This window comes from Hipposideros armiger, unplaced genomic scaffold (assembly GCF_001890085.2).
Source record: "Hipposideros armiger isolate ML-2016 unplaced genomic scaffold, ASM189008v1 scaffold_29, whole genome shotgun sequence".
Lineage (NCBI taxonomy): Eukaryota > Metazoa > Chordata > Mammalia > Chiroptera > Hipposideridae > Hipposideros > Hipposideros armiger.
The window spans coordinates 3,647,107-3,665,319 of record NW_017731379.1 but is presented as its reverse complement, the minus strand read 5'-3'; the positions used below and the strand labels follow the sequence as shown (position 1 = coordinate 3,665,319).

The 18,213-nt window shown below is 34.3% G+C and overlaps 1 protein-coding gene across 1 annotated transcript in view; it reads right to left on the bottom strand.

Annotated features, from left to right (window-relative positions):
- The window catches only part of MED13 (mediator complex subunit 13), a 96,066-nt gene that overhangs the window by 30,800 nt on the left and 47,053 nt on the right, over nt 1-18,213 (bottom strand). Inside the window, exons 10-16 of the mRNA XM_019636706.1 lie at nt 11,080-11,293; nt 9,987-10,068; nt 7,023-7,144; nt 4,783-4,873; nt 4,446-4,660; nt 3,588-3,784; nt 1,938-2,854 (exon numbers count right to left, since the gene is read on the bottom strand). Coding sequence (XP_019492251.1) covers nt 1,938-2,854; nt 3,588-3,784; nt 4,446-4,660; nt 4,783-4,873; nt 7,023-7,144; nt 9,987-10,068; nt 11,080-11,293 — 1,838 coding nt within the window. The remainder of the gene's footprint in view (nt 1-1,937; nt 2,855-3,587; nt 3,785-4,445; nt 4,661-4,782; nt 4,874-7,022; nt 7,145-9,986; nt 10,069-11,079; nt 11,294-18,213) is intronic.

The following is an 18,213-nucleotide window of genomic DNA, read 5'->3' as shown; positions in this document are numbered from 1 at the left end:
GATGGTGAACAACAGCTCAACCTGGAGCTGGGCTGCCGTGAGTCGCCGGCGACGGCATAGGCTGCAGTGGGGCTGGCCAGCAGCCAGCGTGAGCTTTCGTGAGCTGCCAAGAGCCGCAGTCCAGTGGCCGGCGACCGATCTGCCTCACCAGGGAAGAGCACAATAATACCAACATGGGCCAGTGAAGCGACGTTCTCCACAACTAGACGGAAGAACAGAAGGACAGAAACTTGTCTGTTCCCCTTCCCCGATTCCCCAACACTGTTTCCCTCCCCCAATTCCCCAACACTGTTCCCCTCCCCCAATTCCCCAATAAAATCTTTAAAAAGAAAAGTATAGATTGGCTATGCCTGAAAGAAAAATATCTAATTGATGATTTTAATAATAATGATAGTAATAATAGCAGCTTATATTTAGTACTTAGTAAGCACTTAATATGGATTAACCCATTAGATCTTTATAACTCTATACAAGTATTTAACATTGATGATCATTTTCTCAATCTTCAAACATTTCCTATACTTGGCTTCCAGGATACCATACTCTTTTGGTTTTCCTCCTACCTCCTTCGTTTCCTATCCTGGATCCTCCTCTTCTTCCTCACCTCTAAATATCACTTCAATCCTTAGACTTCTCTAACTATAGTCACCCTCTAGGTGAATTCATCCAGCTCCATAGCTTTCAATACTCATAATACACACAAAAACATTTTTAATCTCCAGCTCCAGCCACTCCACTAAACTGAAAATGCGTATCTCCAAATGTGTACTTGACCTCCCCCCACCAGTGTTTCCCTCTTCTGTGATTAGCACCATCATTCATCCAGTTGCTCAAGCTATTTTTGATGCATCTTTTCTTACATGAACCAGCAAATCCTGTAGGTTCTATTTCCCAAATATACCTACAGCCTACTACTTATGTCTCTATTGCTTCCAACCTAGTCTAAGCTACCATCATCTTTCACCTGGACTACTGCAATTGCCTCCTAACGGATCTATCTGCTTCTACTCTCACCTTCACCACCCACCCACAACATAATAGCTACAGTGATCTTTAAAAAAAAATACACAAAAAAAGATCATGTTGCTTCCCTGCTCACAACTGTCCTACAGCTTCCCATCACTCTTAGAATAAACTATAAAGGCCTTACATGGTCCATAAGACCGTACATGTGTGTGATTTTGGTGCCTGGTCAGCTCTTAAAACTTCATCTCCTAATAGTCTACCCATCACCCAGTTCATGCCAGCAACACTGCCTCTCAGTGAAACAGTGTTACTGTTTCTCAAACACAGTAAGCACACTGCTTCCTCAGGGTCTTTGTACTGCTGGAAACCTTCTTCCCTCGGTTACACCCACTTCATGTACATCTTTGCTCAGATGCTGTCCCGCAGTAATATCTTCTCTAACCATACATCTAAAAAAGCACACTCTTGTCTTTTTCTTCCACTGCTTTACCTGCCTTTTTTCAAATCACTTGTCTGATACTACATAATTACTTTTTGTGTTTACTTTGTCTTCTTCACTAAAGGCTCAAAAAGGGCAGTATATATGTTGGTTTAACACTATTTTATAAAAGAACAGTGCCTAGCACACACTAAGAGCTCAACAAATATTTAATGAGTGAATGTTCAATAATCCAATCTAGCAATTCTCTGCTAAATCACATGTGCAAATTACCTTTTATACTTCTATGTGAGTACATAATTACAGATTTATAATAACCATGCTTTTATTGGTGAAATTACACTAAACTGCTAGAAAATTCTCCCTTTAAGAATGTCATTCTTAAAGGAGTTTTAAGTACAAATTTAAGTATCTCTATTAGCTACATGGAAAAGTGCCTTGAATACTTTTTCAACTAAGACAGAATAGCAAAGTCATACGACTATGGAAAAAAAAAAAAAAAACAGAAAAATTATTCTGTTAGCATACTTACCATTTCTTTTGGACCAGGGGTGTAAGCATGAACTTTTCACAAGTGCTTCATCAACTTTTCCTCCTGACATATTATCCATGAATTGACGCCCATGTTCTAATGCAAGGTAGCAGTCATTGCAACAGTCCCGCTCTTCAACACGTACCCAATTGTTAATTACACCAATTTTGGGAAAAGGGTCTTGGTCTGCTGCTCCAAAGGGTGAAAATAAATTAGTGCACTGATCTTGCAGCAATAATATTAACTCATCAGGCAATTTTTCAGATTCCTTTAGTCCTCCATTAACATGTTCAGCAGAAGTAGCCCTGAGAGCTTCAAAACGTTTTTCTGCTTCTTTGCCACATTCTGTGTTGCGTCCTATGATATCTAGTTCATCTTCAAGAAATAATCCTGAATTGTTTCCAAATTTTCTGTTCATAACAGCACTGAAGCCACAGGTACAACTATACTGTGCTTCCTGCGTTGGATCTGGAATGTAAACTCCAACATCGGCACCTTTGATGTTCATGTTGCATACACAGATACAGCAACTATCAAAGTTACAGTCTTTAAATAAATTCATAACTGATTCTGAAAGAATGAGGTTTACATAAAGACTGTGTGCTTCAGGGATCGAAGGAACAGTTGCAGGTTCAACAGAATTAAGGGGTCTGCATGTGGATGGGGTGGAGGCTGGTGAATACAAGTCTGAATTTTCATATTTGACTGAACCTTGAGCACTAGCAGGTCCACCAGCTCCACGAGGAGTCCGAGGAGTCCGAGGAGTCCTTGGAGTTGGAAACCTAGGGGTAGATGGTGAAGGAAGAATTCCTGCTCCTCCATTACTAGGAGGTGCACTGCTAGGAGGCATCCCAAAAGAAGTATGAGTTTGAGGTGTATAAGCAGGGCCATATTCTTGATCCACCGCACTTCCGTCACTAGCATCACCAGGGTAAAAGAAAATCAAACATATATAAAGAAACATATTAGTAATGTGAAATACAACTAAAAATGTCCCAAATGTTTTTCAGTAACACTGAAAATTATGAAAGCACAGTTAGTGCAAAACTTCCAACTACAATTAAAATGTATTTCTGGTTAACATATCCATTCTAGGAGATTATTGTGGGCTGAGGACAAACCAACTAGTTCCAAAATTATAAATAAAAACTGTGTATACTCAATCCACACCTAGACATCCCCATTTACACTATCTATACGTTTCTTATACTAGAAATACACATATTTTATTGATTCTAAGGTGCCACTAACTGGGGGGAAAAAAATCCTAATTTTAGAGATGTCTAGGTAAAAAAGGACAATGGCAATTTTAAGATGCTACCAATTATAAGATACCCCAAGTTCAGAGATTTTAAATTAGAAAAGTATGTAAATATGTATGGCAAAGGTACAAAGGGGAATGACTTACAGTTTCAAATAAGAATAAGAGTTGCTTCTGAAGACAAAGATTGAAGCATAACAATCTTACATTTTCCAATGTTTATCCATACCCAGCCAATAACATTAAAATCTACTAATCAGAAAATAATTTTTAGAATTTTAAAAAACAGTATCTTTTTTCTAGGTAGCAGCACACTAGGTACTTCTAGGGAAAAAATTAAAGCTATAATCATTCATATACTATACCAATAACATAAATCTAAATCATACCCATCTTTGATGAATGGCATTGCAGATCCTGAAGGAAGCAATTCCAATTTTCCAACAGTCCAACTCTGACGGTAAATACACTCTTCTGGCAATTTGATAGGAGGCAGACATTGGCTTGGTAGAGTTTTTAGAGGTGCAAACATGGAACATCCCACTAGAACTTGACAATTTTCAGGCTTATAGACATAAGAAAAATCCTACAACATAAAGACCGTGGCATTCAGAACCTTAATCTTCCAGGGGAAAAAAAAGCAAACTAATTCTAGCCATTTTTTCCTTCCTTTAAACAAAATAATAAAATGTAAATATAATTCTATTCTTTTCTCATATGTATTCTTAATAGTGTCACCACAATTCAGTTTTCAAATTTGTTAACTACAAAACTAGAATCACGTAATTTTTAAAATTTTTAAAATTTAGTGTGAAGTAACATTAATAACATTATATACATTTCATGTGTACAACATTATAATTCAATATCTATGTACTTTACTGTGTGTTCACTACCCAAAGTCTAGTTTCCTTCCTTTACCATATATTTGACCCCCTTTCCCCAATTTGCCCTCCCCGACACTCTGGTAGTTTCCTCTCTGGTAACCACCATTCTATTGTGGTTATCTATGAGCTTGTTTTTATTTGTTCTGTTAGTTCATTTACTTTTAGTTTTATATTCCACGAGTGAAATCATATGGTTTTTGTCCTTTTCCATCTGGCTGATTTCACTTAGCATAATACTCTCAAGATTCATATACGTTGTTGTAAATGGCAATATGAAATTATTTCTGAACATAGCAACAAACTAATTCTATATAAAAATATAGGAAGTAAATTATTTTTCTAGAAAAACAAAATACTTACTTTAATTTCAGAAGGTTTTGGGCTACAGAATCCTTCATCAACTTCAATTTTGAACTGTGCTCCTATACTAGAACTATTTCCTTCTAGAGTGGTTCCTCCAGGTGTTGTATCCATACTACCATATTCTTTATTATTCATATTCATTGGGGAAAATCCCATAATATGTTGTTCCAATGATGGTGGTGTAGGATACATTTTATGAAGATCTGCAGTGCCTATATGTAATAAAACACACATTTTAACACAAGACTTAAAAAGTTAAATTGTGTTTAAAACAAAGGATGGGAAACTTTGTTGAGATTCAGTTTTATCTGTAGCACGGATTTGGGACTCTTACTTATGCAAGATAACGGGTCCAGATTTCCTGTCTTTGATTCCTTGCAGTTGGATTTATCATCTGATCCATTTGCCAATTTTTTAGATCCAGGCTATTAAAAAAAAAAAAAAAACCTACATATTTATCTCAAATTTTACATCCAATGTGATCTCAAGATATTAATCATTCAGAGTGTAACTTGAAAGTAGAGCCCATTCATCAAAAGTAATATTTTGAATTTGTGCTAGAGCAAAATATATACTGATACAATTTAAAGACAAAAACATATTTTAGGCAATCAATGAACCCAGATTAGTTTTTCTATTTGATAATCCCTCTAAGTTAACAGAGGGGAAAGTTCCTCCAAAGAAAATGACCAATACGTTCAAAATACTTAAAAGAATAACTTTCACTTAAAACCTATTAAAATAAAAAAAAATAAGAAAACCTGCAATAAGAAGGTTCATAATTAACATCAGAAGCTTCTTAGTAAAAGATACTCATAAAGCATTTGTCCCCTTAAATAAAAGACATTTAAATTTCCTACATAATCAATCACCCCTTTGAATTCTTGTTTTCACTTTTACCTTGTTTAATAATCACCTTACCTCTGCAAAAATGCTACAACAGGTAAAACTAAGCACAAACTTCAGAAAGATCTCATATGACAAAGCAATAGGATCCCTAACTAAAAATGTATCTTAATACATTGAACAAACGAAGTTTCAGCATCTCTAATCTTTTACCAATGTTTTTAGAGCTGATAACTTGGTTCCATGTCTCCTGTTAGCCACTTTGTCATAAATATATAGACTGAGCTCTGACTACAACCTTTTTACCGCAGAAGAGCCACAGCTAATACATGAATGGCAGCAGAAAGTATAAAAGTACAAAAGTACCAGGGATGAATTTACCCAGTTAAATGGTACCCTAAAATATACTATATTATTGGAAATAAAGTAAAAATTTATGTATAGCTATATCTGCCTTATATCACTTAATTGAAGACATCAAATATGCATATGCGTGTGTGTGTATACACACACATATGTACATATACACATAGGTATGTGTGTATGAGAGAAGATTAAAAGTATACATTTTATAGGACATGAACGACCAAATGTACTATACAAGTTTCCAAGCTACCTTTATGCAGATGAAAAAAAGAATTCCCTTTTATGATAATTCAGCACCCAATTCATTAATTTGCCACAGACTTGACACTCTAGGGAATCTCATTTTAAGCTTTAATTCCTTTTATCTTCACCTTTCTCTGTAAATAGGTGTTAAAGATTAAAAGTTACTTTTTCTTCCTCCTTTATTATTATAGTATGTAGCTCTCTTATAATGACTGTGATTGGCAAACAAATTCAAAAGAAGTGGTATTTCTTAATAAATTGACAAGGCATATAATTTTAATGTTAATTACTCTCTAAACAAGTTAATTATAGAGTCATTTCTTAAACTAGAGGATTCAAGAAAGATAATTGTACTTCTTAAGGACTGAAGAAAAAACATAAGGCAGAGCTCAGATTAAGTTTAATCATATTTTTCAAACATACAAAATAAAGGAAAATAAACTCAAAGTTAAAAGGCGACAGATACTATATAAACACTGCTCAAACATGAGGTAAAAAAAAAAAAAGAAAATAACACAATGAAAAAAACAAACAATCCAATTAAAAAATGAACAGAGGACCTGAACAGCATTTCTCCAGTGATGTACACATGGCCAACACTGGGGGTGCCAAAAAAATGTATACAAGTGGACACGTTGGTCAGTGTTGCTCAAGCAGTAGTTTGCCATAATCAGAAATGTCTGGGCACTGATGGTAACTACTTTGAGCACCTCTTGTATTTGCAGAAGTCAAACATGACTTGTATTTATCTTTTGTTATTGCTATATATTGAGTATTATGATTTTAATAGCTTTTTCCTTTCTTAAAATGTGTGTACATTTGTTTGGCACCCTCGATAGACATATGAAAAGGTGCTCAAAGTCACTAATCATCAGAGAAATGCAAATTAAAACCTCAATAAGATACCACCTCACATCTGTCAGGATGGCTATCATCAATAAATCAACAAACAACAACAAAGGAATCGAAAGAAACCAATTAATAACATTTATTCTAAAATATTTCCTATTGTTCAGGGCTAAAACATAGTATTAAAAGTCACACATCACATCTGAATAAAAATCTTATATAAAATCAAGGAAAACAAAGTATAACCTTAATTATTAATAGGATACTCACAGTTAGTTCATCTTCATCAGAATTGAAGAGATTATCGAGGTCAGTATAAGAGACAGCCAGGTCTGAGTCATAAATCAAGCTGGTTGATGGAGGACGAGCATGACTAGCAGGACGTGGAGCATCTACATGTGTCAATCAGAAAAATAAAATAAAAAATTCTGCTACTGACCAATTAAGTAATATTCTATTTATTTAAGCTAGATGTATAACTGTAATTGTGTAAGGGAATAATATGACTGTAATTTGTTTAAAATCAAGAAATTTTTTTCATAGAAACAAAGTTGTACATAAAAATGGTGGTACCTTCCCCAGGAAGCTCATCAAAGGCTATATAATCTGTAACACAGCTAAGTACTCTACATGAATAATATATCAAATAAAAATATAAACAATGCTATTAGGACAATAGAATTACACACACACACACACACACACACACACACACACACTTTATTTTTCTATCTACCTGAAATATAAAGGAAGAATAGTATAATGATTAAGTGCTTTGGCTCTTGAGTCAGTCAGGCTATTAATTTGAATCCCAACTCAAACACTAATAGTATGACACTGAGCAAGTTACTTAACCTCTGTGCCTCAGTAATAGCAAAAATTAAATGTGATGGAATGTAGGTAAAGCACTTTGCCCAAGTACTTAAGGATTCAGTAAATATTACCTCTTAATTAAGCATCATTTCAGTTCTAGAATTTTATTTTCCTTTTTTCCCCCCGTTTTAGGGGATTTAAAAAAAAACACATTATTACTTAAGGAAAAAAAAATGGAAGCTAAACTCCTCTTATATTCCCACACAAGAAAAAAAATAAAAAATAATTTGCAGTTTGGTGCTTCCAAAGTATCCTCAGGATAGCAAATGACTTGAAATAGCCTTCACTCTCATAAAGATGAAAGTCACTTTCCAATGTCAGTTCTAAAGACTCACAAGAGCAATAGTTCTGAAATTCTAGAGTGGATAAAAATCATCTAGGGTACTTATTAAAAACCAAGATTTCCAAGCTCCACCTCAAAAGATGATCCAGAATGTGGTAGATGATGGTTCACATTTCACGAAAGCCACACCACAAGCACAAATAGTCAATTATACATCCTTATATCCTAGGGTGGGTAAATAGGCCGAAGAACCCAAATTGTTAATTCACTAATCTACTTAGAACCATCAACCATTAAATTTATTTCATGAAAGACCATCTCTTCCTTATTTAGATGAACTTTTATCTGTTTTTTTTTTTAAGCTGAGCCATCCTGCCACCTGTTGTCAGCTCAGCGGCAGCTCAGCTCGGGCAGGGACTCTTGCTCAGAGCTCACACTCTTGAGCGAGCTCTTAACCAACTGAGCCACTCAGCCAGCCCAGTTTTTTTCTGATTTTTATTTTTAGTCTGATTTTTATTTTTAGTCGCACAAAGTCTGACCCTGTTTATTTATCCCAAATATTAAAACAAAACTTTGCCCCTAAATAACACGTACTAAAGGACGACTTCCTTTGCCTCCATCAAAAGTTAAATACCACCTGAAGTTGAAGCTGAATAGTATTGTATGTCAACTATAATTTAACATATTGAGGACGGGGCATTTAAATGTATAGACGCAAATCTGCATCACCGGTCCACAATGTGTGCATATATATATATATGGTCGCGGGATATGGAGTACAGTATAGGGAATAGAGTTGATGGAATTGTAATAGATATATACGACGTCAGAGGGGCAATAGGTTGGCGGAGGGAGTTATCACTTTGTGAGGGGTGAAATGTGTTAACTATTACATTGTTTTGTACACCTGAAACTAATTTTTAAAAAAGTTAAACAGATTTTGTAAAGGACTAATATACTATGTCTCTCTATTCCATTCACAAGGAGCACAAGTCGCACACTTTCAAAATGAAGTCTTGACCACTGTATTCCCAGTGCTGAAAACAATGCCTATACATAACATGTGCTTAATAAATATTTGTTAAAAAATGACCTCAGCAATAGTTCTATCTTGGGAACGGCAGATGCTGGGGGAGACAAAATGACAACAAAATTATAGTCAAGTCTAATTTTTAAATTGAGTTTTTAGATCTGAGAGGGATCTTAGGTGATGATCCCATCCAATCTCATCTTATAGATGAGAGCTATTTTTATCTGTAAAAAAGGAAAGAAGTTCTAACAATTCAGAACAGAATTTCTATCACCTAAACTTGCTTCTCACAGCACGAGATGAACAATAAATTCATAATTTTAAGATATCCCATTTCATAGAAATTCATCCCTTTTTATGAAACATGAATTATGCAAAAAGAAATACTGACGTCCAACAATATCAGAATATAGTTGGCTCTTAAACAACATGGGTATGAACTGCATGGGTCCATTTATACATGGACTTTTTTCAATAAATATGTTGGAAAATTTTGGGAGGATTTCTGTATTACTGTGAAGCAATCATATTAATTATACTAGGCTACCATAAAGCAACCATAATTGCTGCTTCTTCATTATCAATGCATAAATCATTATACTTGTAAATAAATACCAATTTCTTTTCCACAATATCTTTTCATTGTTGATGGTTAGAAATATGTATAACATCTACAGTGCTTTTTATCATGTGAGAATATTAATGTAGGTACTGACAATTCATCTTGCAACCAATGCAAACTTACAGTATCGATACAGTACAATACTGTAAATGTATTTTCTTTGATTTTCTTAATGACATTTTCTTTTCTCTAGTTTATTGTAAGAATATATAATATATATAACACATAAAATATGTGTTAATCGACCCTTTATCTTATCAATAAGGATTCCAGTCAACAGTAGGCTTGTTGTTTTTAGGGAGTCAAGTATTATGTGGGTTTTTAACTATGCAGGGGTGTTGGTGCCCCAACCTCCACGTTCTTCCAGGGTCGACTGTAGTAACAATCCTGGAATGCAATATTTTGATTAGGAAATTAAAGCTTTACCTTGCTTGACAGAGGAACTAAATAATGACATAGCATCTTCTTCATGTGATAACACTGTTACACTAGATGACCCATCTTCTACCTGCAAACAATATTATATAATAAATATATTATTATATATTAGGCTGATATATATAACTTAACCAATAACAAAATCCATAAACTACTGAGTAGCTATGTTTCAAGCATTCTGCTAGGTGTTCTACAGACATTGTCACTAACTCTCACAACTAACCTATATGATAAGTAGTATGCTCATCTTAACAGACAAAACATAGTTCTGAAGATAACCCAGGAAATATGGCTGAAAATTAGTGGGAACTGGGATTTCAACCCCAATCTGTCAAATTCCAGAGTCCATGTTCTTTCTACAATATCTACAACGTTTTCAGCTACTACAGTTTTCATATTTACAAAAGGACAAAATTTAAAGTACCTAATACATAGTAAAGCGAAATAAAACTTTATTAATTCTTTGTATTGAGCATATTGAGTCCGATTCACAATTTTACAGCTTTCAATTTCCATATTTTGTATTTAACGCAAAAAACATATAGCAGAGTTATCTTGTACTTAATAGATCCTCAAATATTTGACATTTAACCTTTTAATCAAATATTTCTATGTCCCATACTTTATTAATATACCATTTTACTTTTAGGGGCACTATAAGTTCTTGGCTCACATGTTCAAAAATATCATATATTTTATAAACTCAGCAATATGTATTTTATCGTATTTTTGAAAACTGGTAATTCACTTACAGCATATTTTAACTCAGTATCAAAATAGTTCATCATCCTAAATGTCCTGATTTCAATATAAGAAGTTAATGAACTCTTTCTCCAATCTAAAAACTTTTATAGTAAACAATAAAGATCTTTTCATTTTCAGAGACCAGCGACAATTTAAAGTCCGTACAAGCTCTAAAATTCTGTACAGTGTGCTTGATTGACCTATTTTTAAAAAAATGTATTTCTAAGTTAAAATGATGAATCTGTTCTATTTTAAAAGAAAAAAAATGAGAAGTGTGGTACTACATGCAGTGCTACAAATCATCAGAGACCCTTGGGTGTACTTTGATTTTTCTTACCTTTTGTTTTTTCCCAGCTTCTCTCTCGCTATTTTGTCTATCCTTCTTATCAGGAAAAAGAAATTCCTCATCTCCTTCAACAAATGCATATGGATCAATTTTAGGTTCTTGTTCTGCATCAGATGCTATTGCTGAAAGATACTGATTCTTAATTTGATATTGCTGCACTAATTCATCAGAAACTTTTAAAGGTTTCTTACATTGCACCATTAACCTGCATAAAAAAATTAGAAAATTAATTAGTTATTCTCCATAAAAGCATTAAAAAAAGCATTAAAAAAACCAACTTCAGTATCATTAAGTTCTTAGAATTATTTAGAGATGATCTAACTTGCAATGCCTTATTTTACAAATGAAGAAACTGAGACACAGAAAGGTTATGTGCTCTATTGACATCTCAAATTTAGCAATAGAGAAATGAAGCTAAAATCCAGGTATCCAATCCATATGTTCTTTTCACCAAAATTTGTCTTTTGGTGATCATTCACTGAGTGCCCAAGTCCTCAAGCACATTAACTTGTCCAAATTCATTCACTTAAAGGGACTCTTAAATCTAAACAGCTCTAGGACAGAAACCCTCAAAATGTGGGCTATCTAGAGAGACAAGACTGCTTTTATACAATTTATACAATGAAAGTGACTATCCTTTTCCTAATGGCATGAGTGGATATTATTTTAAGATAAAAAATTTTAAAGGCCTGATTTATGTTTCATGAAAATAACATTATTACTATTGTTAATTCTGGCAAGATGGTTTACAATAATAGCAAGTGAAGTTTCAGTGCAAGTACTTCAGAGATTTTTTTCTAATCACATTGGAAAAATTAGTTTATCAATTATATTATCAATCTTCTCGTTCCACATGGAGACCGATAAACATGTTTCTCTTTATTTTTCTAAAAAAAAAACAATAAAATGACAACGGATGACAGAACAAGAGAGGAGGCAACAGTGCAATTGGAAAGATGAACTAGTGGAAACTGACACAACAGAGAAAGCTAAAATCTAAGGCTAAGGGAGGGAAGCCACAACAAGCTAATCTGCACCACAGAACTTTGTAAAGCATCATGAGTTTTATATCTCTGAAGACCAGGGTGCTTGTTGTGAATATATTGGGTCGTTGGAAAAGTCATGACGTATTTTCCTAATTTTGTTGTTGCAAGAATGCGTCATGACTTTTCCGAAAACCCAATACAATGATCCCTTTTTGGTTTGTATAAGACACTTTCAGACCCCCAAATTCATGCTCTTTAGGGCTTGCAAAATTGAGGTTACCATGCCACCAGAACAGTGACAGCCAGGCTTCTAGTCAAATCATGCTCAAAATCTTGGAATGACTTTACTCTAAATAAAAACCAGTCCTTATAATATGCTACATCAAAGCCTACCACAGTTTGTAACCCCCTTTTCCTCTCCAACTTCACCTTCTACTATTCTACTCCTTCCTCTCTAATTTTGCTTCCAAGGTCCTAATGTTCCTCAAACAGACCAGACACACTCCTGGCTGTTCCCTTTATTTGGAACACTCTTCCTCCAAAAATCTGCCTGGCCAACTCTCTCACTTCCTTCAAGTCTTTGTTTAAATGTCACGTTTTCTATGAGACCTTATTTCAAAATGCAATATGCCCAACTGCTTCAACACTGATCCCCCTTACCCTGCTCTATTTTTCCCTCCATAGCACTTATCTTTTAACATACTACATAATTTACTTATGTTTATAGTTGTCACTCCCATTAGAATACAAGCCCCAAAATGCCAGGAATCTTGTCTTTGTTCACTGATTATCCCAAATGCTTAGAACAGTGCCTGGCACACAATAAACGTTCGCTAAATGAATACATGAAATCTAGAAGCCACACAGGATTGAGATGCTGTGTTTGCATTAATATCCTAAAACACATCTATCTTCTATTTTTGAATTAAAACATCTTTATTTGTTAGAAAGTGATACTGCTGCCACTGCTTATCTGTTCTGAGTAGTAAGACAAAAAATTGTAAGAGAAGTAATATTTGGGAGCAACGAAGGTATTTTCTATCTTATAAATTCTTTAAATGACAGGAATTATCATATTTTATTAATCTATTCCCCAAGCCCAGCACTAGAAATACTCTATACCCTTTAGTTAAGGTTGAAACTGAGGCCATCAAAATAATAACTGATACTTTCTAAACATGTTATCAAATATCATGTCGCTGTTATTCCCAATATGCCCCAGATTTATCCCTTCCCTAAAAATCCCAAGTTTACAAAAGCTTTCTTCCATAGCAACATAGTGCTAACACAACTATCAATAGGGATATGTTTTACAATTGTTAGTATAGTTTTTTTGTAAATGAATAAACATTTATTTCTAAGAGTAGCTTTGTACCGCACAGTATTATTAGACCCTAAAATAATTGTCTGAATTGCCTATCAGATTCTAACATAAATCTTTTCAAAGTATTATTTCTATTTACTTTGACATGTATTTTCTTATTTAATAATTAGAATAACCTTATATGACAGGAAATGAAGGGTATGCTGTCTTACTTTGATGTGGAAATTATGTAGAAATGGTTTGCTAAGGTCACACAGTGGCAGAATTAGGGCTTGAAAGATTTTAAGTATGCATATTCAAATAACTCTTCATAGGTGGAAAGTATGAGAACTCACTCCTCCTCCCCTTCTCCCCACCAACCTAAAAGACACTACTGCTCTGTACAGAGGTGAATAAAACACACTCTGTTTTTCATATTTAAGTTGTCCTCGGGCAGAAGCATTAAAGGCTACCACAATGTTTACACAGGTAGTTGTTAAACTAGTGTGCAGTAACATTAAAAGGACCAATCCTACTGCACAGGGCTCTATTAAGAATAAAAGAGTAAATCAAATGCAATACCTAAACACAACTTTTTCTTATTTTATTGAATGGTTCTCACAGACATTGGGATATGCAAAAAATTTAAATTTAGTCAATAATATCAAAGAGTATCAAATCACAATAAATTTAAAAATATAAATTATTTACATCACACATCCTTCTATATTTAAAACCGATGAAAATAGAAATAAAAATTGTGCATTAAGAAATGCCAGACTAAAAAATCCAGTTACCATTACGTCACTATCCAATTATATAGTATACATATACTTTTGTAAACAGGAACACCTCTCCTTTTCTAAAAGGAACTTTCACATATAGCCAACTAGTAAAACTACAGAGATAGTTTTAATCAGATATAAAGCTAAACACAGACAAACTGGAAGAGGATTTGGTACAGCCATGAACAGGAAGCTTTGCAAAGCCCAAAGCAAATTGAAATTACTTTTATATTATTCATTAATTGTTATCTCCTTCCTTTTACTACGACAATAGTAACATACTATCTTGAAATGTACTTATAGAGAATTTAACATGGCTTAGAGCAGCATATGCTTTTATGCCTTTATTCATTAAAAATTCTTTCAGACAAGGCATGACAACATTTTAGGATTGACAATGATAGAGATAAGCTATAGAAGGAAATGTTAAGGAACAAATGAATTTAATAAATCTCAAAAGCCCTCTTTTTTTTTAAATGATAACCTTTTCCAGTACCATCTCCAATATTTAGAATCAATCCTTAAATTGATTCTAAAGCTAGCTGTCAAAAATATAGCTTTATTGCATTAAAATAAGGTATCAAATAAGGAAGACTTAGTTAAAAGATTTAGAATACAATAAAAACAAGTTTATTTCATCATCGACTTCTATGAAACAAAGTAATTAGAAACTATCTTTTAGAGATCAAATAATGCATTCTATAACTATATACATACAATACAAATCTGGTGACACAAATATCACTAATACAACATAGGAGCTAGTTCCACTGATGAACATTATTATATGGTTAAGATATCCTGATGTATCTGTAGTATCGAACAAGACATAGTAAGAACTATGCTCAAATACAGTTCTTCCTTTGCTCAGGTTTCCCTCTGAATCAGAATAGTAGACTATTTTAAGTAATCACTAATTCTACTAAAACTAGTGCTGAACCCTTAATAAAAGAAATTAAAATACAACTGTAATGTTTCTTGGCAAAAATTTTCCTATCTTTAAAACATATAAGGTCTTAAGCCACTATTATGAAATAGATGCTATCATTAAATAGAGAAACTAAAAATAATTAGAAGCAAAAAGAAAATAAAGATAGTTGCCACAGATGTATATATCCTCTGTGGGGTATGCTATGCTCCATCCGCATCTCTCTAAAATTCTCATCTACAATTCTCCTGCCTCATTTTTTAAAAGGCACACACGGTGTAAACTATTATAAAGAAACTTTTTTTGTTGTTTTAATTTCTACTGATGCATTCTTGCCCTTCTTTGCATCTTGTATCTACTCTAACTGGGTTATTAATACTCTCATCTCCTAAGCTTCAGACACATGATCACAACTGCCTGATGAATCTCTCTAAGCAGACACCTGATACTGAATTCACAATTTTACAGTGTATATGTATTACATGCACATAGTTAAAAATCATATAGTACACAAAGGCATAACTGAAATGTATAAATTTCCCAATACCTCTCCTTCAAGGTAACAATGGATTAACTGTTTATATTACTTAATTACAGTGGGGGAAAAACTATGCATATATTACCTTATATGTATACACATACTATATACCTTGTTCCTCGACTTTATAATCTAGCCAGAGATCTTCCCATATTAGCCTATACAGATTTCCTTTGCTTTTTTTTAGGTGAATGTCATTATTATTTGGCCAAGCATTTCTTATTTAACAAGACTTTACCTTCATAAGGTACATCAATAGTTACTTCAAGGTACTTCTACTTTTGAAATGCTCCTTTAAAAATGTCATAAAAATCAAATGTAATTAAGATTTAGTCTAGAAGTAGGAAAATGGGTAGTAGAGAAGCCTTCAAATCTGTTCTTCCTTTTTCCTCATAAAATAAATGTTAGTCTGTTTTAACTCTCGTTACTTCCCTACTTTACTATTCAACTAACTGTCAAGTTCTTTAGTCTACTCCACAACATTTATAAATCCCATACATCCCTACTCTCTGTCTCTAATTTCCTAGTGAGGGTCCTGTATCACCTTATGTTTGAACTATTCAAACAGATGCCCAAACTGATCTATTTTCATATATATATATATTTTATTTATTTATTTATTTATATATATATAGAGAGCCCTTCATTTCAAACAATCTTTCAATAATGCTACTTGGTTAATATTTCTAAAATCCTTATTTTCTAAAACCTTATTTCATTTATCTCAAAAACTTGAACAGCGCCCCTATCATCTCAAGAATAATATATAAGCTTATGAACAATATTTTGCCATTCCACTATATAGCCTTACCCAAATTTCCAGACTCATTTCTCATCTATCCACACCAAACTACTAAGCAGCTCCTATAATTGATCCACACCAAACTACACAATGCTTCTGGATCTCCATAAATGAAATGAAATTATTCCCCCACTCTGGCTCTGCATCACTACTGTATTTTATATATACTTCTATCAGAGAACTTAATGTTATTTTCCATTAGACTACAATTTCATTTAGGGCCAGGACCAAATTTATTTTATACCTCAAAAGTGCTTTACGGGATCTTGCATATTAAAGAAACTTCAGTTTTATTCAAACTGATAAACTATATTTTTGAGGATTTTAAAAGATAATATTCCTAAGAAAGAATATAGGAGTTACAACAGCCCTCTAATTAGCTTCATTAAAATTAACTGCTATACATGTAAACACATTTTCAAATTTCAAAATATGAAAAAAGATAATAGAAATTTACAATGACTAGTAATATGAATTTAAAATTTATATAAAACAAACTAGTTTCCTGAATGCATTATTCTATGTCTAGAAAAGCATTTGATCATCTTACATCTTTAAAATTACAGAATGCTTCTATGAAAAATTTAAGAAGACTATTTAAATGCCATCAAGAGAGCATAGTATAATCATAATTCATAGAATTTATTTTAATGATGGGACATTATCTGACTTTATCAACTGGCTTTGTCACTGTCTATAAGGAGATGACTGATCCTCATAACATCCTATCTCAGGGCCAGCAAGTGCTGCGTTGGTAAAGAGTTGGCTTGGGGGTTGGCCAAGTGGCACGTTGGTTAAGAGCTGGCTTGGAACACCAGAGGGCCCTGGTTCGGATCCCACATATGAGGGCCAGTGACACTGCCCTCTACAGCTAAGATACTGAACAACAGCTCAACCTAGAGCTGGGTCGATGGCATAGGCTGCAGTGGGTTGCTATGGGCTACCGTGTATAGCCAACAGCCATCATGAGCGGCCCTCAAGCCGCTGTGAGCAGCCATCCAGAAGCCGGCGACTGATCTGCCTCGCCTGGGAAGAGCGCAATGATGGTGCCAACTTAGGCCAGTGAAGCAACGTCCTCCACAACTAGACTGAAGAACAAAAAGACAGCAACTTGTCTGTTGCCCTTCCCCCAATTCCCCAATAAAACTCTTTAAAAAAAAGAGTTGGCTTGGGATGCCCCAGTTCGTATCCCACAAGAGGGCCAGCTGCGCCCTCTACAACTCGACCTGGAGCTGGGCTGCCATGGGTCACCTGCTGGCAGTGGGCTGCCGTGAGCTGCCGTGAGCTACTGTGGGCGGCTGGCAGCCAGCTTGAGCAGCCGTGAGCCGCCATGAGCGGCCATCCAATGGCCAACAGGCTACTGCCTCACCTGGGAAGAGAGCAATGATAATACCAACATGGGCCAATGAAGCAATGTCCTCCACAGCTAGAGAGAAGAACAAACGGACAGCAACTTGTGTTCCCCTTCCCCGATTCCCCAATACTGTTTCCCTCCCCCCCCCAAAAAAAAATCCTATCTCAAGTGATAGAATAGCAGGCACCTGAATTACTAAATTATTCTAACAAGATCCTTTTCACTACAGGGAAAAAAAAAATTTTTTTTTTTCCTAAAAAATCATGAAGATCATGCCAGGTATTTTACTGTGATTGGGGGGAGGCCTGAAAATAGGGAGGAAATCTCCCTAGTGAAACTAATCAGTAAACATGTTTGTCCTACCTAATTTAACAACTAATTCTAAAGTTCAAATTTCTGTTATAAGTTATTCGTGACATTAAAGCACCT